Source organism: Aphelocoma coerulescens, unplaced genomic scaffold (assembly GCF_041296385.1).
Source record: "Aphelocoma coerulescens isolate FSJ_1873_10779 unplaced genomic scaffold, UR_Acoe_1.0 HiC_scaffold_345, whole genome shotgun sequence".
Classification (NCBI taxonomy): domain Eukaryota; kingdom Metazoa; phylum Chordata; class Aves; order Passeriformes; family Corvidae; genus Aphelocoma; species Aphelocoma coerulescens.
Window position 1 is genome coordinate 1 of NW_027183688.1, and position 19,382 is coordinate 19,382.

A 19,382-nucleotide genomic window follows, 5' to 3' on the forward strand; every position below is an offset into this window, starting at 1 on the left:
GGCTCAATTTTGGGTTCATTCCAGGGGATTTTGGGGGAGTTTGGGAGTGGAGGGATTATTTCGGGATAATTTGGGTTAATTTGGGTTAATTTTGGCTCGGTTTTGGGTTCATTCCAGGGGATTTTGGGGGTTTGGGAGTCCAGTGATTATTTTGGGTTAATTTGAGTTAATTTGGGTTAATTTTGGCTCAATTTTGGGTTCATTCCTGGGGATTTTGGGGGGGTTGGGAGTTCAGTGATTATTTCGGGTTAATTTGAGTTAATTTGAGTTAATTTGGGTTAATTTTGGGTTCATTCCAGGGGATTTGGGGGGGGTTTGGGAGTTGAGGGATTATTTTGGGTTAATTTGGGTTAATTTTGGCTCAATTTTGGGTTCATTCCAGGCGATTTTGGGAGGGGGGGGGGGGTTTGGGAGTGGAGGGATTATTTCGGGTTAATTTGAGTTAATTTGGGTTAATTTGAGTTATTTCGGCTCGGTTTTGGGTTTATTCCAGGGGATTTTGGGGGTTTGGGAGTCCAGTAATTATTTCGGGTTAATTTGAGTTAATTTTGGCTCAATTTTGGGTTCATTCCAGGGGATTTTGGAGGTTTAGGAGTCTACTGATTATTTCAGGTTAATTTGAGTTATTTTTGGCTCAATTTTGGGTTCATTCCAGGCGATTTCGGGGGGGTTTGGGAGTTCAGGGATTATTTCGGGTTCCCATTTCCGCTCCTGGCGGCGGACCCCGCGCTCGGTTTCGGGGCGAATCCGGGCGGTTTCGGGGTCACTCACCCGTCCGTGCCCGCCGTCACCAGCGCCACTTTCCCCTCCAGGGGTCTCGGGGACCCTCCCGAACTCATCGCGGACCCCCCAAAAAACGCCCGGAGCCGCCCCGAGCCTCCCCCGCGGAACATCCGAGCCCCGCAGGCGGACCTTGACCCCGGACTGGGAGCACTGGGAGGGACTGGGAGGGAACCTGGGAGGGCATTGGGGGTCACTGGGAGGGACTGGGAGGGGACTGGGAGGGAACTGGGAGGGACTGGGAGGGACTGGGAGGGGATTGGGGGTCACTGGGAGGGACTGGGAGGGGACTGCAAGGGGACTGGGAGGGAACTGGGAGGGGACTGGGAGGGAACCTGGGAGGGGATTGGGGGTCACTGGGAGGGACTGGGAGGGACTGGGAGGGGATTGGGGGTCACTGGGAGGGACTGGGAGGGGACTGCAAGGGGACTGGGAGGGAACTGGGAGGGGACTGGGAGGGGACTGGGAGGGACTGGGAGGGACTGGGAGGGAACCTGGGAGGGGATTGGGGGTCACTGGGAGGGACTGGGAGGGACTGGGAGGGGACTGGGAGGGGATTGGGGGTCACTGGGAGGGACTGCGAGGGACTGGGAGGAAACTGGGAGGAACTGGGAGGAAACTGGGAGGAACTGGGAGGGAACTGGGAGGGAACTGGGAGGGAACTGGGAGGGACTGGGAGGGAACTGGGAGGGACTGGGAGGGGTTTTGGTGTTACCGGTGCTGGGAGAATCCCGCGCTGTCCCTGAAGGAGCCCCGCGGCTTCTTCGGAGTGAGGGGAGAGAGTCCACAAAGGGCCTGAAAAGGTCATTTTTTACCCCAAATCCCATCACAGACTCCACAAAATGTCATTTTTGACCCCAAATCCCCTCACAAACTCCCCAAAATGTCATTTTTAACCCCAAATCCCCTCACAAACTCCCCAAAATGTCATTTTTTAACCCAAATCCCCTCACAGAATCCTCCAAAATTTCATTTTTGACCCCAAATCCCCTCACAAACTCCCCAAAATGTCATTTCTTACCCCAAATCCCCTCACAAACTCCCCAAAATGTCATTTCTTACCCCAAATCCCCTCACAAACTCCACCAAAATGTCATTTTTAACCCCAAATCCCCTCACAAACTCCACAAAATGTCATTTCTTACCCCAAATCCCCTCACAGAATCCTCCAAAATGTCATTTCTGACCCCAAATCCCCTCACAAACTCCACAAAATGTCATTTCTTACCCCAAATCCCCTCACAGAATCCTCCAAAATGTCATTTCTGACCCCAAATCCCCTCACAAACTCCACAAAATGTCATTTCTTACCCCAAATCCCCTCACAGAATCCTCCAAAATGTCATTTCTGACCCCAAATCCCCTCACAAACTCCCCAAAAATGTCATTTTTAACCCCAAATCCCCTCACAAAATCCCCAAAATGTCATTTTTTACCCCAATTCCCCCCCAAATCATTTTTCACCTCAAATCTCCTCAGGCCTCTCCTCCAGCCGCTCCAAACCTGCGAAATTTCACCCCAAACCCCCTCACGAAACCCCCCCCAAAACCCCCTTTTTCCCCCCGAACCCTTTCCCGCCGATTCGCAACTTCATTTATTTTAACTCCCGCCTCCGCGTTTAACCGAAAATCGCCTTTTTCTCCTCATTTTAAGCCTTTAATCCCGACCCAGCTCCATCCCCAAGTCATGCCCTCAACCAAAATGGCGCCCGCGCCTTCCCGCCCTTTTTTGCGCCCCGTCCCGCGCATGCGCCGCCGCCGCCATTTCGCGACCTTTGGGCGCCCTGCCCTCAACCAAAATGGCGCCGGCGCCTTCGCGCCTTCGCCTCCTCCGCTCTGCGCATGCGCGGCCGCCGTTCCGCGCCCTTCCCCCGCCTTGCCCTCAACAAAGATGGCGCCGCTCCGGCGTCGCCGCCGCCATTTTGTGGGCGCCGCCTCCCTCAGCCGCCCGGATCCAAGATGGCGCTCGCCAGCGTCCTCCGCTCCGAGCTCCCGGAGCTCCACAAACCCTTCTCGGCGCTCTCCAAAACGTTTCCCGACGACTCCGAGGCTTTCCCGGAGATCCCTGAAATCCTGCGGGATCCTCCGGGTCCTCCGCGGGTTCTGGCGGCTCCGCCTTGGGGCGTTCAGGCACTGCCGGATGGGCCCGGCTTTGAGATGCTTCACGGTACCACCACGCTGGCCTTTAAGGTGAGGGGGAAAATGCCCCCAAAATTCCGTGTGGGACCCTAAAATCCCGTCTGGGCGCCTCAAAGTTCCGTTTGGGACCCTAAAATCCCGTTTGGGGGACCTCGAAGTCCATTTGGGGAGGGAGGGGGGGCCAAAATCCCATTGAGAGTCCTCAGGACCCGCTGGGGAACCCCGGGATTCCAATAAAGCGGCCCAAAATGCCTGGGGGAGACCCCAAAATCCCATTTGGGGGACCCCAAATCCTTTAGGGGGGATCCTGAAGTCTCGGGGGCGAGGGGCTGTCCCTAAAAGCGCGTGAGGCACTTTAAAATTTATTCTCCTTTTTCTCACTCTTTTCCTCTTTTCATCTCCGTGTTCTCCTCCCTAAATCCCATTTCTCCCCCTAAAACCCCATTTTTCCCCCAATTTGATCCCATTTTCTCCCCCTAAAATCCACATATTCCCTCTCTTTTCCCCCATTCCCCCCTAAAATCCCCAAATCTTCCCCATTTCGCCCCTAAAATCCCCCTTTTCCCCCGTTGCCCCTATAAAATCCTCATTTCTCCCCCTTTTCCCCAATTCCCCCCATTTCCTCCCCTGAAATCCCCTTTGTTTCCCCCTTTTTCCCCATTTCCCCCTAAAATCCCCCATTTCCCCCTTTTCTCTCCTAAAATCCCCATTTTCCCCCATTCCCCCCTCATTTAATCCCATTTCCCCCCATTTTCCCCCCAAATCCCCAATTTTCCCCCATTTCCCCCCTAAAATCCCATTTTCCCCCCATTTTTCCCCTTCTTTCCCCATTTTTCTCCCCCTTTCTCCCCTTTTCCCCCATTTTCCCTCCTTTTCCCCCCTTTCCCCCGTTCTCCCCCCTTTCCCCCATTTTTCCCCTCATTTTTCTCACATTTTTTCCCCTTTTTTCCCCTTTCTCCCCCTTTTCCCCCCTTTCTCCCCTTTTTCCTTCATTTTTCTCGCATTTTTCCCCTTTTTTCTTCTTTTCCTCCCTTCTCCTCCCTTTTCCTCCCTTTTTCCCCCATTTCTCCCCCACTTTTTTCTGTTTTTTCCCCCTTTTTTTCCCCCGTTTCTCCCCATTTTCCCCCCATTTCCCCCCTTTTTTCCTTCATTTTCCCCATTTCTCCCCCATTTTCCCCCCATTTTTTTTCTGTTTTTTTTCGCTTTTATTTCCCCCTTTCTCCCCTCTTTCCCCCCTTTTTCCCCCCCTTTTTCCCCCTTTTTTCCCCCACTTTTCCCCCATTTTTCCCCCATTTCTCCCCCATTTTTCCCCCATTTCTCCCCATTTCTCCCCCATTTGTCCCCCATTTTTTTCTGCTTTTTTCCCCTTTATTTCCCCATTTCTCCCCCATTTCTCCCCCATTTTTTTCTGTTTTTTTCCCCTTTATTTCCCCATTTCTCCCACATTTTTTCCCCATTTCCCCCCCTTTTTTTCCCCATTTCTCCCCCATTTTTCCCCCATTTTTTTCTGTTTTTTTCCCCTTTATTTCCCCATTTTTCCCCCATTTTCCCCAATTTTTCCCCATTTCTCCCCCATTTTTTTCTGGTTTTTTCCCCTTTTTTCCCCATTTCTCCCCCATTTTTCCCCCATTTCTCCGCCATTCTTTTCTGTTTTTTCCCCCATTTTTCCCCCATTTCTCCCCCATTTTTTTCTGTTTTTTTCTCCTTTATTTCCCCATTTCTCCCCCATTTCTCCCCCATTTTTCCCCATATCTCCCCCATTTCTCCCCCATTTCTCCCCCATTTTTCCCCATTTTTCCCCCATTTCTCCGCCATTCTTTTCTGTTTTTCCCCCATTTTTCCCCCATTTCTCCCCCATTTCTCCCCCATTTTTCCTTATTTCTCCCCCGTTTTTTTCCCCTTTATTTCCCCATTTCTCCCACATTTTTTCCCCCTTTTTCCCCCCCCCTTTTTCCCCATTTCTCCCCCATTTCTCCCCCATTTTTTTCTGTTTCTCCCCCATTTTTCCCCCATTTCTCCCCCATTTCTCCCCCATTTTTTTCTGTTTTTCCCCCATTTCTCCCCCATTTTTTTCTGTTTTTTTCCCCTTTATTTCCCCATTTCTCCCCCATTTCTCCCCCATTTCTCCCCCATTTTTTCCCCCATTTTTTTCTGTTTTTTCCCCCATTTTTTTCTTTTTTTTTCCCATTTATTTCCCCATTTCTCCCCCATTTCTCCCCCATTTTCCCCCTATTTTTTTCTGTTTTTTTCCCCTTTAATTCCCCATTTCTCCCCCATTTCTCCCCCATTTCTCCCCCATTTTTCCCCATTTCTCCCCCATTTCTCCCCCATTTTTCCCCATTTCTCCCCCATTTCTCTCCCATTTTTTTTCTGTTTTTTCCCCCTTTATTTCCCCATTTCTCCCCCCTTTTTTTCCCCATTTCTCCCCCATTTTCCCCCCATTTTTTTTCTGTTTTTTTCTCCTTTATTTCCCCATTTCTCTCCTATTTCCCTCCCATTTCTCCCCCCCTTTTTCCCCATTTCACCCCCATTTCTCCCCCATTTTTTTCTTTTTTTTTCCCCTTTATTTCCCCATTTCTCCCCCATTTCTCCCCCATTTTTTCCCCCATTTTTTTCTGTTTTTTCCCCCATTTTTTTCTGTTTTTTCCCCCATTTCTCCCCCATTTTTTTCTTTTTTTTTCCCATTTATTTCCCCATTTCTCCCCCATTTCTCCCCCATTTTCCCCCTATTTTTTTCTGTTTTTTTCCCCTTTAATTCCCCATTTCTCCCCCATTTCTCCCCCATTTCTCCCCCACTTTTCCCCCATTTTTCCCCATTTCTCCCCCATTTCTCCCCCATTTTTTTTCTGTTTTTTCCCCCTTTATTTCCCCATTTCTCCCCCCTTTTTTTCCCCATTTCTCCCCCATTTTCCCCCCATTTTTTTTCTGTTTTTTTCTCCTTTATTTCCCCATTTCTCCCCTATTTCCCTCCCATTTCTCCCCCCCTTTTTCCCCATTTCTCCCCCATTTTTTCTGTTTTTCCCCCTTTATTTCCCCATTTCCCCCCCCTTTTCCCCCCATTTCTCCCCCATTTTCTCCCCCATTTCTCCCCCATTTCTCCCCCATTTCTCCCCCATTTTTTTCTGTTTTTTCCCCCATTTCTCCCCCATTTTTTTCTGTTTTTTTTCCCTTTATTCCCCCTTCATTCCCCCTTTATTCCCCCCCCTTTATCCCCCCATTTCCCCCCCAGTCCCCCCACGGCGTGACGGTGGCCGTGGACTCGCGGGCCACGGCGGGCTCCTACATCGCCTCGCAGTCGGTGCTGAAGGTGCTGCCCATCAGCGCCCGCATCCTGGGCACCATGGCCGGCGGCGCCGCCGACTGCGGCTTCTGGCAGCGCCTGGTGGCTCGCCAGTGCCGCGTGCACGAGCTGCGCAACAAGGAGCCCGTCTCGGTGGCCGCCGCCTCCAAGCTGCTGGCCAACCTCGTCTACCAGTACAAGGGCATGGGGCTCAGCCTGGGCACCATGGTGTGCGGCTGGGACAAGAGGGGGCCAGGTACTGGGAGCCACTGGGAGCCACTGGGAGGGGGTTTGGGCCAGTTCTGAGGGGCTTTGGGCCAGTTCTGAGGGGGTTTGGGCCAGTTCTGAGGGGGTTTGGGCCAGTTCTGAGGGGGTTTGGGCCAGTTCTGAAGGGGTTTGGAGTCACTGGGAGTGACTGGGAGGGGGTTTGGGCCAGTTCTGAGGGGGTTTGGGCCAGTTCTGAGGGGGTTTGGGGTCACTGGTTTGGACTGGGAGTGACCGGGACCAGACTGGGAGGGGCTTTGGGCCAGTTCTGAGGGTGTTTGGGGTCACTGGTTTGGACTGGGAGTGACTGGGACCAGACTGGGAGGGGCTTTGGGCCAGTTCTGAGGGGGTTTGGGCCAGTTCTGAGGGGGTTTGGGGTCACTGGTTTGGACTGGGAGTGACTGGGACCAGACTGGGAGTGACTGGGAGTGACTGGGAGCGGGTTTGGGGTCATTCTGAGGTGGTTTGGGTAAGTTGTGAGGGGGTTTGGGGTGACTGGGATGCACCGGGAGTGACTGGGAGTGGACTGGGAGGCACTGGTTTGGACTGGGAGGCACTGGGAGTGACTGGGAGCCACTGGGACGGACTGGGAGCCACTGGGATGGACTGGGAGCGACTGGGAGCGGGTTTGGGGTCATTCCGAGGGGGTTTGGGCCAGTTCTGAAGGGGTTTGTGGTGACTGGGATGGACTGGTTTGGACTGGGAATGGACTGATTTGGACCGGGAACGGACTGGTTCGGACTGGGAGCGGGTCGGGGGCCGTACTGGTTTGGACTGGGAGCGGGTCGGGGGCCGTACTGGGAGCGCCAGTGCCGCGTGCACGAGCTGCGCAACAAGGAGCCCGTCTCGGTGGCCGCCGCCTCCAAGCTGCTGGCCAACCTCGTCTACCAGTACAAGGGCATGGGGCTCAGCCTGGGCACCATGGTGTGCGGCTGGGACAAGAGGGGGCCAGGTACTGGGAGCCACTGGGAGCCACTGGGAGGGGGTTTGGGCCAGTTCTGAGGGGCTTTGGGCCAGTTCTGAGGGGGTTTGGGCCAGTTCTGAGGGGGTTTGGAGTCACTGGGAGTGACTGGGAGGGGGTTTGGGCCAGTTCTGAGGGGGTTTGGGCCAGTTCTGAGGGGGTTTGGGCCAGTTCTGAAGGGGTTTGGAGTCACTGGGAGTGACTGGGAGGGGGTTTGGGCCAGTTCTGAGGGGGTTTGGGCCACTTCTGAGGGGGTTTGGGGTCACTGGTTTGGACTGGGAGTGACCGGGACCAGACTGGGAGGGGGTTTGGGCCAGTTCTGAAGGGGTTTGGGGTCACTGGTTTGGACTGGGAGTGACTGGGAGCAGACTGGGAGGGGCTTTGGGCCAGTTCTGAGGGGGTTTGGGCCAGTTCTGAGGGGGTTTGGGGTCACTGGTTTGGACTGGGAGTGACTGGGAGCAGACTGGGAGTGACTGGGAGTGACTGGGAGCGGGTTTGGGGTCATTCTGAGGTGGTTTGGGTAAGTTGTGAGGGGGTTTGGGGTGACTGGGATGCACCGGGAGTGACTGGGAGTGGACTGGGAGGCACTGGTTTGGACTGGGAGGCACTGGGAGTGACTGGGAGTGGACTGGGAGGCACTGGTTTGGACTGGGAGGCACTGGGAGTGACTGGGAGCCACTGGGATGGACTGGGAGTGACTGGGAGCGGGTTTGGGGTCATTCCGAGGGGGTTTGGGCCAGTTCTGAAGGGGTTTGTGGTGACTGGGATGGACTGGTTTGGACTGGGAATGGACTGATTTGGACCGGGAACGGACTGGTTCGGACTGGGAGCGGGTCGGGGGCCGTACTGGTTTGGACTGGGAGCGGGTCGGGGGCCGTACTGGGAGCGCCGGTGCCGCGTGCACGAGCTGCGCAACAAGGAGCCCGTCTCGGTGGCCGCCGCCTCCAAGCTGCTGGCCAACCTCGTCTACCAGTACAAGGGCATGGGGCTCAGCCTGGGCACCATGGTGTGCGGCTGGGACAAGAGGGGGCCAGGTACTGGGAGCCACTGGGAGCCACTGGGAGGGGGTTTGGGCCAGTTCTGAGGGGGTTTGGGCCAGTTCTGAGGGGGTTTGGGCCAGTTCTGAGGGGGTTTGGGCCAGTTCTGAGGGGGTTCGGGGTCACTGGTTTGGACTGGGAGTGACTGGGAGTGACTGGGAGTGACTGGGAGCGGGTTTGGGGTCATTCTGAGGTGCTTTGGGGAAAGTTGTGAGGGGGTTTGGGGTGACTGGGATGCACTGGGAGTGGACTGGGAGCCGCTGGGAGTGGACTGGGATGCACTGGTTTGGACTGGGAGGCACTGGGAGTGGACTGGGAGGCAGTGGGAGTGACTGGGAGCCACTGGGACCAGACTGGGAGTGACTGGGAGCGGGTTTGGGCCAGTTCTGAGGGGGTTTGGGGTCACTGGTTTGGACTGGGAGCCACTGGGAGTGGACTGGGAGGCACTGGTTTGGACTGGGAGGCACTGGGAGTGGACTGGGAGGCACTGGGATGGACTAGGAGGCACTGGGAGTGACTGGGAGCCAGTGGGATGGACTGGGAGCCACTGGGAGGCACTGGGAGTGACTGGGAGCGGGTTTGGGGTCATTCCGAGGGGGTTTGGGCCAGTTCTGAAGGGGTTTGTGGTGACTGGGATGGACTGGTTTGGACTGGGAATGGACTGATTTGGACCGGGAACGGACTGGTTCGGACTGGGAGCGGGTCGGGGGCCGTACTGGTTTGGACTGGGAGCGGGTCGGGGGCCGTACTGGGAGCGCCGGTGCCGCGTGCACGAGCTGCGCAACAAGGAGCCCGTCTCGGTGGCCGCCGCCTCCAAGCTGCTGGCCAAGCTCGGCTACCAGTACAAGGGCATGGGGCTCAGCCTGGGCACCATGGTGTGCGGCTGGGACAAGAGGGGGCCAGGTACTGGGAGCCACTGGGAGCCACTGGGAGGGGGTTTGGGCCAGTTCTGAGGGGCTTTGGGCCAGTTCTGAGGGGGTTTGGGCCAGTTCTGAGGGGGTTTGGGCCAGTTCTGAGGGGGTTTGGGCCAGTTCTGAAGGGGTTTGGAGTCACTGGGAGTGACTGGGAGGGGGTTTGGGCCAGTTCTGAGGGGGTTTGGGCCAGTTCTGAGGGGGTTTGGGGTCACTGGTTTGGACTGGGAGTGACCGGGACCAGACTGGGAGGGGCTTTGGGCCAGTTCTGAGGGTGTTTGGGGTCACTGGTTTGGACTGGGAGTGACTGGGACCAGACTGGGAGGGGCTTTGGGCCAGTTCTGAGGGGGTTTGGGCCAGTTCTGAGGGGGTTTGGGGTCACTGGTTTGGACTGGGAGTGACTGGGAGCAGACTGGGAGTGACTGGGAGTGACTGGGAGCGGGTTTGGGGTCATTCTGAGGTGGTTTGGGTAAGTTGTGAGGGGGTTTGGGGTGACTGGGATGCACCGGGAGTGACTGGGAGTGGACTGGGAGGCACTGGTTTGGACTGGGAGGCACTGGGAGTGACTGGGAGTGGACTGGGAGGCACTGGTTTGGACTGGGAGGCACTGGGAGTGACTGGGAGCCACTGGGATGGACTGGGAGTGACTGGGAGCGGGTTTGGGGTCATTCCGAGGGGGTTTGGGCCAGTTCTGAAGGGGTTTGTGGTGACTGGGATGGACTGGTTTGGACTGGGAATGGACTGATTTGGACCGGGAACGGACTGGTTCGGACTGGGAGCGGGTCGGGGGCCGTACTGGTTTGGACTGGGAGCGGGTCGGGGGCCGTACTGGGAGCGCCAGTGCCGCGTGCACGAGCTGCGCAACAAGGAGCCCGTCTCGGTGGCCGCCGCCTCCAAGCTGCTGGCCAACCTCGTCTACCAGTACAAGGGCATGGGGCTCAGCCTGGGCACCATGGTGTGCGGCTGGGACAAGAGGGGGCCAGGTACTGGGAGCCACTGGGAGCCACTGGGAGGGGGTTTGGGCCAGTTCTGAGGGGCTTTGGGCCAGTTCTGAGGGGGTTTGGGCCAGTTCTGAGGGGGTTTGCAGTCACTGGGAGTGACTGGGAGGGGGTTTGGGGCCAGTTCTGAGGGGGTTTGGAGTCACTGGGAGTGACTGGGACCAGACTGGGAGGGGGTTTGGGCCAGTTCTGAAGGGGTTTGGAGTCACTGGTTTGGACTGGGAGTGACTGGGAGCAGACTGGGAGGGGCTTTGGGCCAGTTCTGAGGGGGTTTGGGCCAGTTCTGAGGGGGTTTGGGGTCACTGGTTTGGACTGGGAGGCACTGGGAGTGGACTGGGATGCACTGGGAGTGGACTAAGAGGCACTGGGAGGGACTGGGAGGGACTGGGAGGGGGTTTGGGCCAGTTCTGAGGGGGTTTGGAGTGACTGGGAGTGACTGGGACCAGAGTGGGAGTGACTGGGAGGGGGTTTGGGGCCAGTTCTGAGGGGGTTTGGGGTCACTGGTTTGGACTGGGAAGCACTGGGACTGGACTGGGATGCACTGGGAGTGGACTAGGAGGCACTGGGAGTGGACTGGGAGGCACTGGGAGTGACTGGGAGCCACTGGGATGGACTGGGAGTGACTGGGAGCGGGTTTGGGGTCATTCCGAGGGGGTTTGGGCCAGTTCTGAAGGGGTTTGTGGTGACTGGGATGGACTGGTTTGGACTGGGAGTGACTGGGAACGGACTGGTTTGGACTGGGAACGGACTGGTTCGGAGTGGGAGCGGGTCGGGGGCCGTACTGGTTTGGACTGGGAGTGGACTGGGAGTGACTGGGAGGGGGTTTGGGCAAGTTCTGAGGGGGTTTGGGGTCACTGGTTTGGACTGGGAGTGACTGGGAGCAGACTGGGAGTGACTGGGAGTGACTGGGAGCGGGTTTGGGGTCATTCTGAGGTGGTTTGGGTAAGTTGTGAGGGGGTTTGGGGTGACTGGGATGCACTGGGAGTGGACTGGGAGCCGCTGGGAGTGGACTGGGAGGCACTGGTTTGGACTGGGAGGCACTGGGAGTGGACTGGGAGGCACTGGTTTGGACTGGGAGGCACTGGGATGGACTGGGAGTGACTGGGAGCGGGTTTGGGGTCATTCCGAGGGGGTTTGGGCCAGTTCTGAAGGGGTTTGTGGTGACTGGGATGGACTGGTTTGGACTGGGAGTGACTGGGAACGGACTGGTTTGGACCGGGAACGGACTGGTTCGGACTGGGAGTGGGTCGGGGGCCGTACTGGTTTGGACTGGGAGTGACTGGGAGCAGACTGGGAGTGACTGGGAGTGACTGGGAGCGGGTTTGGGGTCATTCTGAGGTGGTTTGGGTAAGTTGTGAGGGGGTTTGGGGTGACTGGGATGCACTGGGAGTGACTGGGAGCCGCTGGGAGTGGACTGGGAGGCACTGGGAGTGGACTGGGAGACACTGGGAGTGGACTGGGAGGCACTGGGAGTGGACTGGGAGACACTGGGATGGACTGGGAGGCACTGGTTTGGACTGGGAGCCAGTGGGATGGACTGGGAGTGACTGGGAGCGGGTTTGGGGTCATTCCGAGGGGGTTTGGGCCAGTTCTGAAGGGGTTTGTGGTGACTGGGATGGACTGGTTTGGACTGGGAGTGACTGGGAACGGACTGGGAGTGTCTGGGGGTGACTGGGAATGGACTGATTTGGACTGGGAACGGACTGGTTTGGACTGGGAGCGGGTTGGGGGCCGTACTGGTTTGGACTGGAAATGGACTTGAAATGGACTGGGAGTGACTGGGAGCGGGTTTGGGGTCATTCTGAGGGGGGTTGGGGTCGCTGGGATGCACTGGTTTGGACTGGGAGTGACTGGGATGCACTGGTTGGGACTGGGAGCGGGTTTGCGGCCGGACTGGTTTGAACTGGGAGCGGGTTCGGGCAAGTTCTGAGGGGGTTTGGGGTCACTGGGAGGGACTGGGAGGAACTGGGAGGGACTGGGATGAACTGGGAGGGAACTGGGAGGGACTGGGAGGAACTGGGAGGGACTGGGAGGGAACTGGGAGGGAACTGGGAGGGACTGGGAGGAACTGGGAGGTACTGGGAGGGACTGGGATGAACTGGGAGGGACTGGGAGGGCACTGGGAGGGACTGTGAGGAACTGGGAGGGACTGGGAGGGAACTGGGAGGTACTGGGAGGGGCTGGGAAGAACTGGGAGGGAACTGGGAGGGACTGGGATGGACTGGGAGGGAACTGGGATGAACTGGGAGCAACTGGGAGGGACTGGGATGAACTGGGAGCGACTGGGAGGGAACTGGGAGGGACTGGGAGGAACTGGGAGGGACTGGGATGGACTGGGATGAACTGGGAGGGACTGGGATGAACTGGGAGGGCACTGGGAGGGACTGGGAGGGAACTGGGATGAACTGGGAGCAACTGGGAGGGGACTGGGAGGGGTCCGGGAGGGGCTGGGAGGGACTGGGAGGGAACTGGGAGGGAACTGGGATGAACTGGGAGCAACTGGGAGGGACTGGGAGGGACTGGGATGGACTGGGAGGGACTGGGAGGGACTGGGAGGGACTGGGATGAACTGGGAGGGCACTGGGAGGGACTGGGATGGACTGGGAGGGAACTGGGATGAACTGGGAGCAACTGGGAGGGACTGGGAGGGAACTGGGAGGGACTGGGAGGGTCCCGATCCCCCAAATTCTGTCGCCACACCCCAAAACCCACTGGCCACACCCCTAAATCCACTAGCCACATCTGAATGCCCACTAGCCACACCCCTCAATCCACTAGCCACACCCCAAAACTCAATTTCCACACCCCCAAATTCACTCACCACGCCTGGAAGCCCACTAGCCACACCCTTAAAGCCAGTAGCCACACCCCCAAGTTCAGTGGCCACACCCCAAAACTCGCTTCCCACGCCTCAAAATTCACTAGCCACGCTCCAAAATCCCCTAGGCACACCCCTAAATCCACTAGCCACATGCTCAAACTGACGAGCCACCGTCCCAAACCCACTAGCCACACCCCAAAACCCACTGGCCACACCCCTAAATCCACTAGCCACATGTTCAAACTCACTAGCCACACCCCAAAATTCACTTCCCACGCCTCAAAATTCACTTCCCACACCCCAAAATTCACTAGCCACCCGTCAAGTTCACTAGCCACACCCCTCAATCCACTAGCCACACCCCAAAACTCGCTTCCCACACTTCCAAATTCACTAGCCACACTCCGATATCCACTAGGCACACCCCTAAATCCACTAGCCACCTGTTCAAACTCACTAGCCACACCCCTCAATCCACTAGCCACACCCCAAAACTCACTTCCCACGCCTCAAAATTGACTTCCCACACCCCAAAACTCACTAGCCACACCCCAAAACCCCACTAGCCACCCCCCAAATTCACTAGCCACACCCCTAAACTCACTAACCACACCCCAAAACCCCACTAGCCACCCCCCAAATTCACTAGCCACACCTCAAAACTCACTCACCACACCCCCAAACTCCCTAACCACACCCCAAAACCCCACTAGCCACCCCCCAAATTCACTAGCCACACCCCTAAAGTCACTATCCACCCCCCAAATTCACTAGCCACACCCTTAAACTCACTAGCCACACCCCAAAACCCCACTAGCCACCCCCCAAATTCACTAGCCACACCCCTAAACTCACTAACCACACCCCAAAACCCCACTAGCCACCCCCCAAATTCACTAGCCACACCCCTAAACTCACTCGCCACACCCCCAAACTCCCTAACCACACCCCAAAACCCCACTAGCCACCCCCCCAAATTCACTAGCCACACCCCAAATTCACTAGCCACACCTCAAAACTCACTTCCCACGCCCCAAAACTCACTAGCCACACCCCAAAACCCCGCTAGCCACTCCTCAAATTCACTAGCCACACCCTTAAACTCACTAGCCACACCCCAAAACCCCACTAGCCACCCCCCAACTTCACTAGCCACACCCCTAAACTCACTATCCACCCCCCAAATTCACTAGCCACACCCTTAAACTCACTAGCCACACCCCAAAACCCCACTAGCCACTCCTCAAATTCACTAGCCACACCCCTAAACTCACTAGCCACCCCCCAAATCCACTAGCCGCACCCCTAAACTCACTCGCCACACCCCCAAACTCCCTAACCACACCCCAAAACCCGCACTAGCCCCCCCCCCCCCAACTCACTAGCCACACCCCCCCCCGCCGCAGGCCTGTACTACGTGGACAGCGAGGGCCAGCGCGTGCCGGGCGCCGCCTTCGCCGTGGGCTCGGGCTCGTCCTACGCCTACGGCGTGCTGGACCGGGGGCTGGCTAGCCCCGGGGACGAGGCCGGTAGCCCGCGGGCCAGCGAGGAGGCGGCGTGCGAGCTGGCCCGGCGGGCCATCTACCAGGCGGCGCGGCGCGACGCCTACTCGGGGGGCACGGTGCGCGTCTTCCACGCCGGCCCGCGCGGCTGGCGCCTGGTGGCCCAGCACGACGTGGGCGAGCTGCAGCGGCGCTACGGCCAGTGAGCAGCGGGGCGGGGCCAGCCCGGGCGGATTTGGGCAACCGGGGGGAGGGGGGGGGGAAAAAAAAAGCAAAAATTGGGAGAAAAAGAGCCAAAACCACGGAGTTTGTGTGGGAAAATTGGGGGTTTTTTGGGGGGGTTTGGGGGGTTCAGGAGAGCGGGAGAGGTCTGAGGGGTTTTGGGAAAAAAACCGGGAATTTTGGGGAAAATTGAGTGGAAAAAAAAGTGGAATTTTGGGGGGAAAAAAGTGGAATTTTGGGGAAAAAAGAGTCAAAAAAACGGAGTTTGTGTGGAAAAATTGGTGGTTTTTTGGGGGGTTTTGGGGGATTTTTGGGGGTGTCAGAAGGGCTGGGAGAGCTCCAGGAGACGCCGAGAGAATTGGGAGAAAATCCGGGAATTTTGGGGAAAAATGGAGTGAAAAAAATGGGGAATTTTGGGGGGAAAAAAGCCAAATTTTGGGAAAAAAATGTGGAATTTGTGGGAAAAAAATGGTGGTTTTTGGAGGGGTTTTGGGGGATTTTTTGGGGGGGATTTTGGGGGTTTTTGGGGGTGTCAGAAGGGCTGGGAGAGCTCCAGGAGACGCCGAGAGAATTGGGAGAAAATCCGGGAATTTTGGGGAAAAAACGCAGAATTTTGGGGAAAAAAAGTGCAATTTTGGGGAAAAAGAGTAAAAAAAACGGAGTTTGTGTGGAAAAATCGGTGTTTTTTGGGGGGAGGTTTTTGGGGGGATTTTGGGGGGTTTGAAGGGGTTCGGGAGAGCGGGAGAGGTGCGAGGGGTTTTGGGAAAAAAACCGGGAATTTTGGGAAAAACTGAGTGGAAAAAAAGTGGAATGGAAAAAAATGTGGAAATTTGGGAAAAAAGAGCCAAAAAAATGGAGTTTGTGTGGAAAAATTGGTATTTTTTGGGGGGTTTTGGGGGATTTTGGGGGTGTCAGAAGGGCTGGGAGAGCTCCAGGAAATGCCGAGAGAATTGGGAGAAAATCCGGGAATTTTGGGGAAAAACCGCGGAATTTTGGGGAAAAAGAGCCAAAAATGGGAGTTTGTGTGGAAAAATTGGGGTTTTTTGGGTCTGATTTTGGGGGGTTTTGGGGGGTTTTTGGGGGCCTGGTGGCCCAGCACGACGTGGGCGAGCTGCAGCGGCGCTGCGGCCAGTGAGCAGCGGGGCGGGGCCAGCCCGGGCGGATTTGGGCAACTGGGGGCGGGGGAAAAATGAGGGATTTTGGGGAATAAAGAGGCAAAAATGGGAGTTTGTGTGGAAAAATTGGGGTTTTTTTGGGGGGGTTTGGGGGGTTCAGGAGAGCGGGAGAGGTCTGAGGGGTTTTGGGAAAAAAAACGGGAATTTTGGGGAAAATTGAGTGGAAAAAAAAGTGGAATTTTGGGGGGAAAAAAGTGGAATTTTGGGGAAAAAAGAGTCAAAAAAACGGAGTTTGTGTGGAAAAATTGGTGGTTTTTTGGGGGGTTTTGGGGGATTTTTGGGGGTGTCAGAAGGGCTGGGAGAGCTCCAGGAGATGCCGAGAGAATTGGGAGAAAATCCGGGAATTTTGGGGAAAAATGGAGTGAAAAAAATGGGGAATTTTGGGGGGAAAAAAGCCAAATTTTGGGAAAAAAAAGTGGAATTTGTGGGAAAAAAATGGTGGTTTTTGGAGGGGTTTTGGGGGATTTTTTGGGGGGGATTTTGGGGGTTTTTGGGGGTGTCAGAAGGGCTGGGAGAGCTCCAGGAGACGCCGAGAGAATTGGGAGAAAATCCGGGAATTTTGGGGAAAAAACGCAGAATTTTGGGGAAAAAAAGTGCAATTTTGGGGAAAAAGAGTAAAAAAAACGGAGTTTGTGTGGAAAAATCGGTGTTTTTTGGGGGGAGGTTTTTGGGGGGATTTTGGGGGGTTTGAAGGGGTTCGGGAGAGCGGGAGAGGTGCGAGGGGTTTTGGGAAAAAAACCGGGAATTTTGGGAAAAACTGAGTGGAAAAAAAGTGGAATGGAAAAAAATGTGGAAATCTGGGAAAAAAGAGCCAAAAAAATGGAGTTTGTGTGGAAAAATTGGTATTTTTTGGGGGGTTTTGGGGGATTTTGGGGGTGTCAGAAGGGCTGGGAGAGCTCCAGGAGACGCCGAGAGAATTGGGAGAAAATCCGGGAATTTTGGGGAAAAAAAGCCAAATTTTGGGGAAAAAGAGCCAAAAATGGGAGTTTGTGTGGAAAAATTGGGGTTTTTTGGGTCTGATTTTGGGGGGTTTTGGGGGGTTTTTGGGGGCCTGGTGGCCCAGCACGACGTGGGCGAGCTGCAGCGGCGCTGCGGCCAGTGAGCAGCGGGGCGGGGCCAGCCCGGGCGGATTTGGGCAACTGGGGGCGGGGGAAAAATGAGGGATTTTGGGGAATAAAGAGGCAAAAATGGGAGTTTGTGTGGAAAAATTGGGGTTTTTTTTGGGGGGGTTTGAAGGGGTTCGGGAGAGCGGGAGAGGTGCGAGGGGTTTTGGGAAAAAAAATGGGAATTTTGGGGAAAATTGAGTGGAAAAATCAGGAATTTTGGGGGGAAAAAAATGTGGAAATTTGGGAAAAAAGAGCCAAAAAAACGGAGTTTGTGTGGAAAAATTGGTGGTTTTTTGGGGGGTTTTGGGGGGATTTTTGGGGTTTTTGGGGTGTCAGAAGGGCTGGGAGAGCTCCAGGAGACGCCGAGAGAATTGGGACCGGGGGGATTGGGGGGGAAAAAAAAAGCAAAAATTGGGAAAAAAAGAGCCAAAAACACGGAGTTTGTGTGGAAAAATTTGGTGGTTTTTTGGGGGATTTTGGGGGGTTCAGGAGAGCGGGAGAGGTGCGAGGGGTTTTGGGAAAAAAAACGGGAATTTTGGGGAAAATTGAGTGGAAAAAAATGGGGAATTTTGGGGGGAAAAAAATGTGGAAATTTGGGAAAAAAGAGCCAAAAAAACGGAGTTTGTGTGGAAAAATTGGGGTTTTTTGGGTCTGATTTTGGGGGGTTTTGGGGGGTTTTTGGGGGCCTGGTGGCCCAGCACGACGTGGGCGAGCTGCAGCGGCGCTACGGCCAGTGAGCAGCGGGGCGGGGCCAGCCCGGGCGGATTTGGGCAACCGGGGGGGGGGGAAAAATGAGGGATTTTGGGGAATAAAGAGGCAAAAATGGGAGTTTGTGTGGAAAAATTGGGTTTTTTTTGGGGGGGTTTGAAGGGGTTCGGGAGAGCGGGAGAGGTGCGAGGGGTTTTGGGAAAAAAAACGGGAATTTTGGGGAAAATTGAGTGGAAAAAAAAAGTGGAATTTTGGGGGGAAAAAAGCCGAATTTTGGGAAAAAATGTGGAATTTTTGGTGGTTTTTGGGGGGTTTTTGGGGGGGATTTTGGGGTTTTTTCGGGTGTCAGAAGGGCTGGGAGAGCTCCAGGAGACGCCGAGAGAATTGGGAGAAAATCTGGGAATTTTGGGGAAAATTGAGTGAAAAAAAATGGGGAATTTTGGGGGTAAAAAAGCCGAATTTTGGGAAAAAAATGTGGAATTTGTGGGGAATTTTTGGTGGTTTTTTGGGGGGGTTTTGGGGGATTTTTTGGGGGGTTTTTGGGGTTTTTGGGGTTTTTTGGGGTGTCAGAAGGGCTGGGAGAGCTCCAGGAGACGCCGAGAGAATTGGGAGAAAATCTGGGAATTTTGGGGAAAATTGAGTGAAAAAAAATGGGGAATTTTGGGGGTAAAAAAGCCGAATTTTGGGAAAAAAATGTGGAATTTTTGGTGGGTTTTGGGGGGGTTTGGGGGGATTTTTTCGGGAATTTTGGGGTTTTTGGGGGTGTCAGAAGGGCTGGGAGAGCTCCAAGAGACGCCGAGAGAATTGGGAGAAAATCCGGGAATTTTGGGGAAAAAAAAAGTGGAATTTTGGGGGGAATAAAGTGCAATTTTGGGGAAAAAAGAGCCAAAAAACCGGAGTTTGTGTGGGAAAATTGGGGTTTTTTTTTGGGGGGGGTTTTGGGAGGTTTGAAGGGGTTCGGGAGAGCGGGAGAGGTGTGAGGGGTTTTGGGAAAAAAAACGGGAATTTTGGGGAAAATTGAGTGGAAAAAATCGGGAATTTTGGGGGCAAAAAAGCCAAATTTTGGGAAAAAATGTGGAATTTGTGGGGAATTTTTGGTGGTTTTTGGGGGGGTTTTGGGGGATTTTTTGGGGGGTTTTGGGGGGATTTTTGGGGTTTTTGGGGGTGTCAGAAGGGCTGGGAGAGCTCCAGGAGACGCCGAGAGAATTGGGAGAAAATCCGGGAATTTTGGGGAAAAAACGCAGAATTTTGGGGAAAAAAACGCGGAATTTTGGGGAAAAGGAGCCAAAAATACAGAGTTTGTGTGGGAAAATTTTGGGGTCTTTGGGGGAGTTTTTGGGGGGTTTGAAGGGGTTCGGGAGAGCGGGAGAGGTCCGAGGGGTTTTGGGAAAAAATGGGGAAAAACTGAGTGGAAAAAAAAGTGGAATTTTGGGACGAAAAAATGTGGAAATTTGGGAAAAAAGAGCCAAAAAAACGGAG

The 19,382-nt window shown here is 55.1% G+C and overlaps 1 protein-coding gene and 1 long non-coding RNA gene across 2 annotated transcripts; one reads left to right on the forward strand and one right to left on the reverse strand.

Annotated features, from left to right (window-relative positions):
• Positions 1 to 628: 628 nt before the first annotated feature.
• Positions 629 to 2,297, reverse strand: LOC138101593 (uncharacterized). Its single transcript, XR_011147215.1, has 3 exons — positions 2,245 to 2,297; positions 1,496 to 1,575; positions 629 to 955 (listed from the first exon to the last, which is right to left on the reverse strand). It is a non-coding gene; the product is annotated as an uncharacterized lncRNA (long non-coding RNA).
• Positions 2,298 to 2,557: 260 nt separating this feature from the next.
• LOC138101589 (proteasome subunit beta type-5-like) lies at positions 2,558 to 15,771 on the forward strand (the record flags this gene model as incomplete). Its single annotated transcript, XM_068999350.1, is given in 5 exon segments — positions 2,558 to 2,647; positions 2,650 to 2,713; positions 2,716 to 2,969; positions 6,148 to 6,454; positions 14,597 to 15,771. Coding segments are annotated over 5 exon segments (1,017 nt in total), but the record flags the coding sequence as incomplete, so codon positions are not given.
• Between the last annotated feature and the right edge of the window lie 3,611 nt (positions 15,772 to 19,382).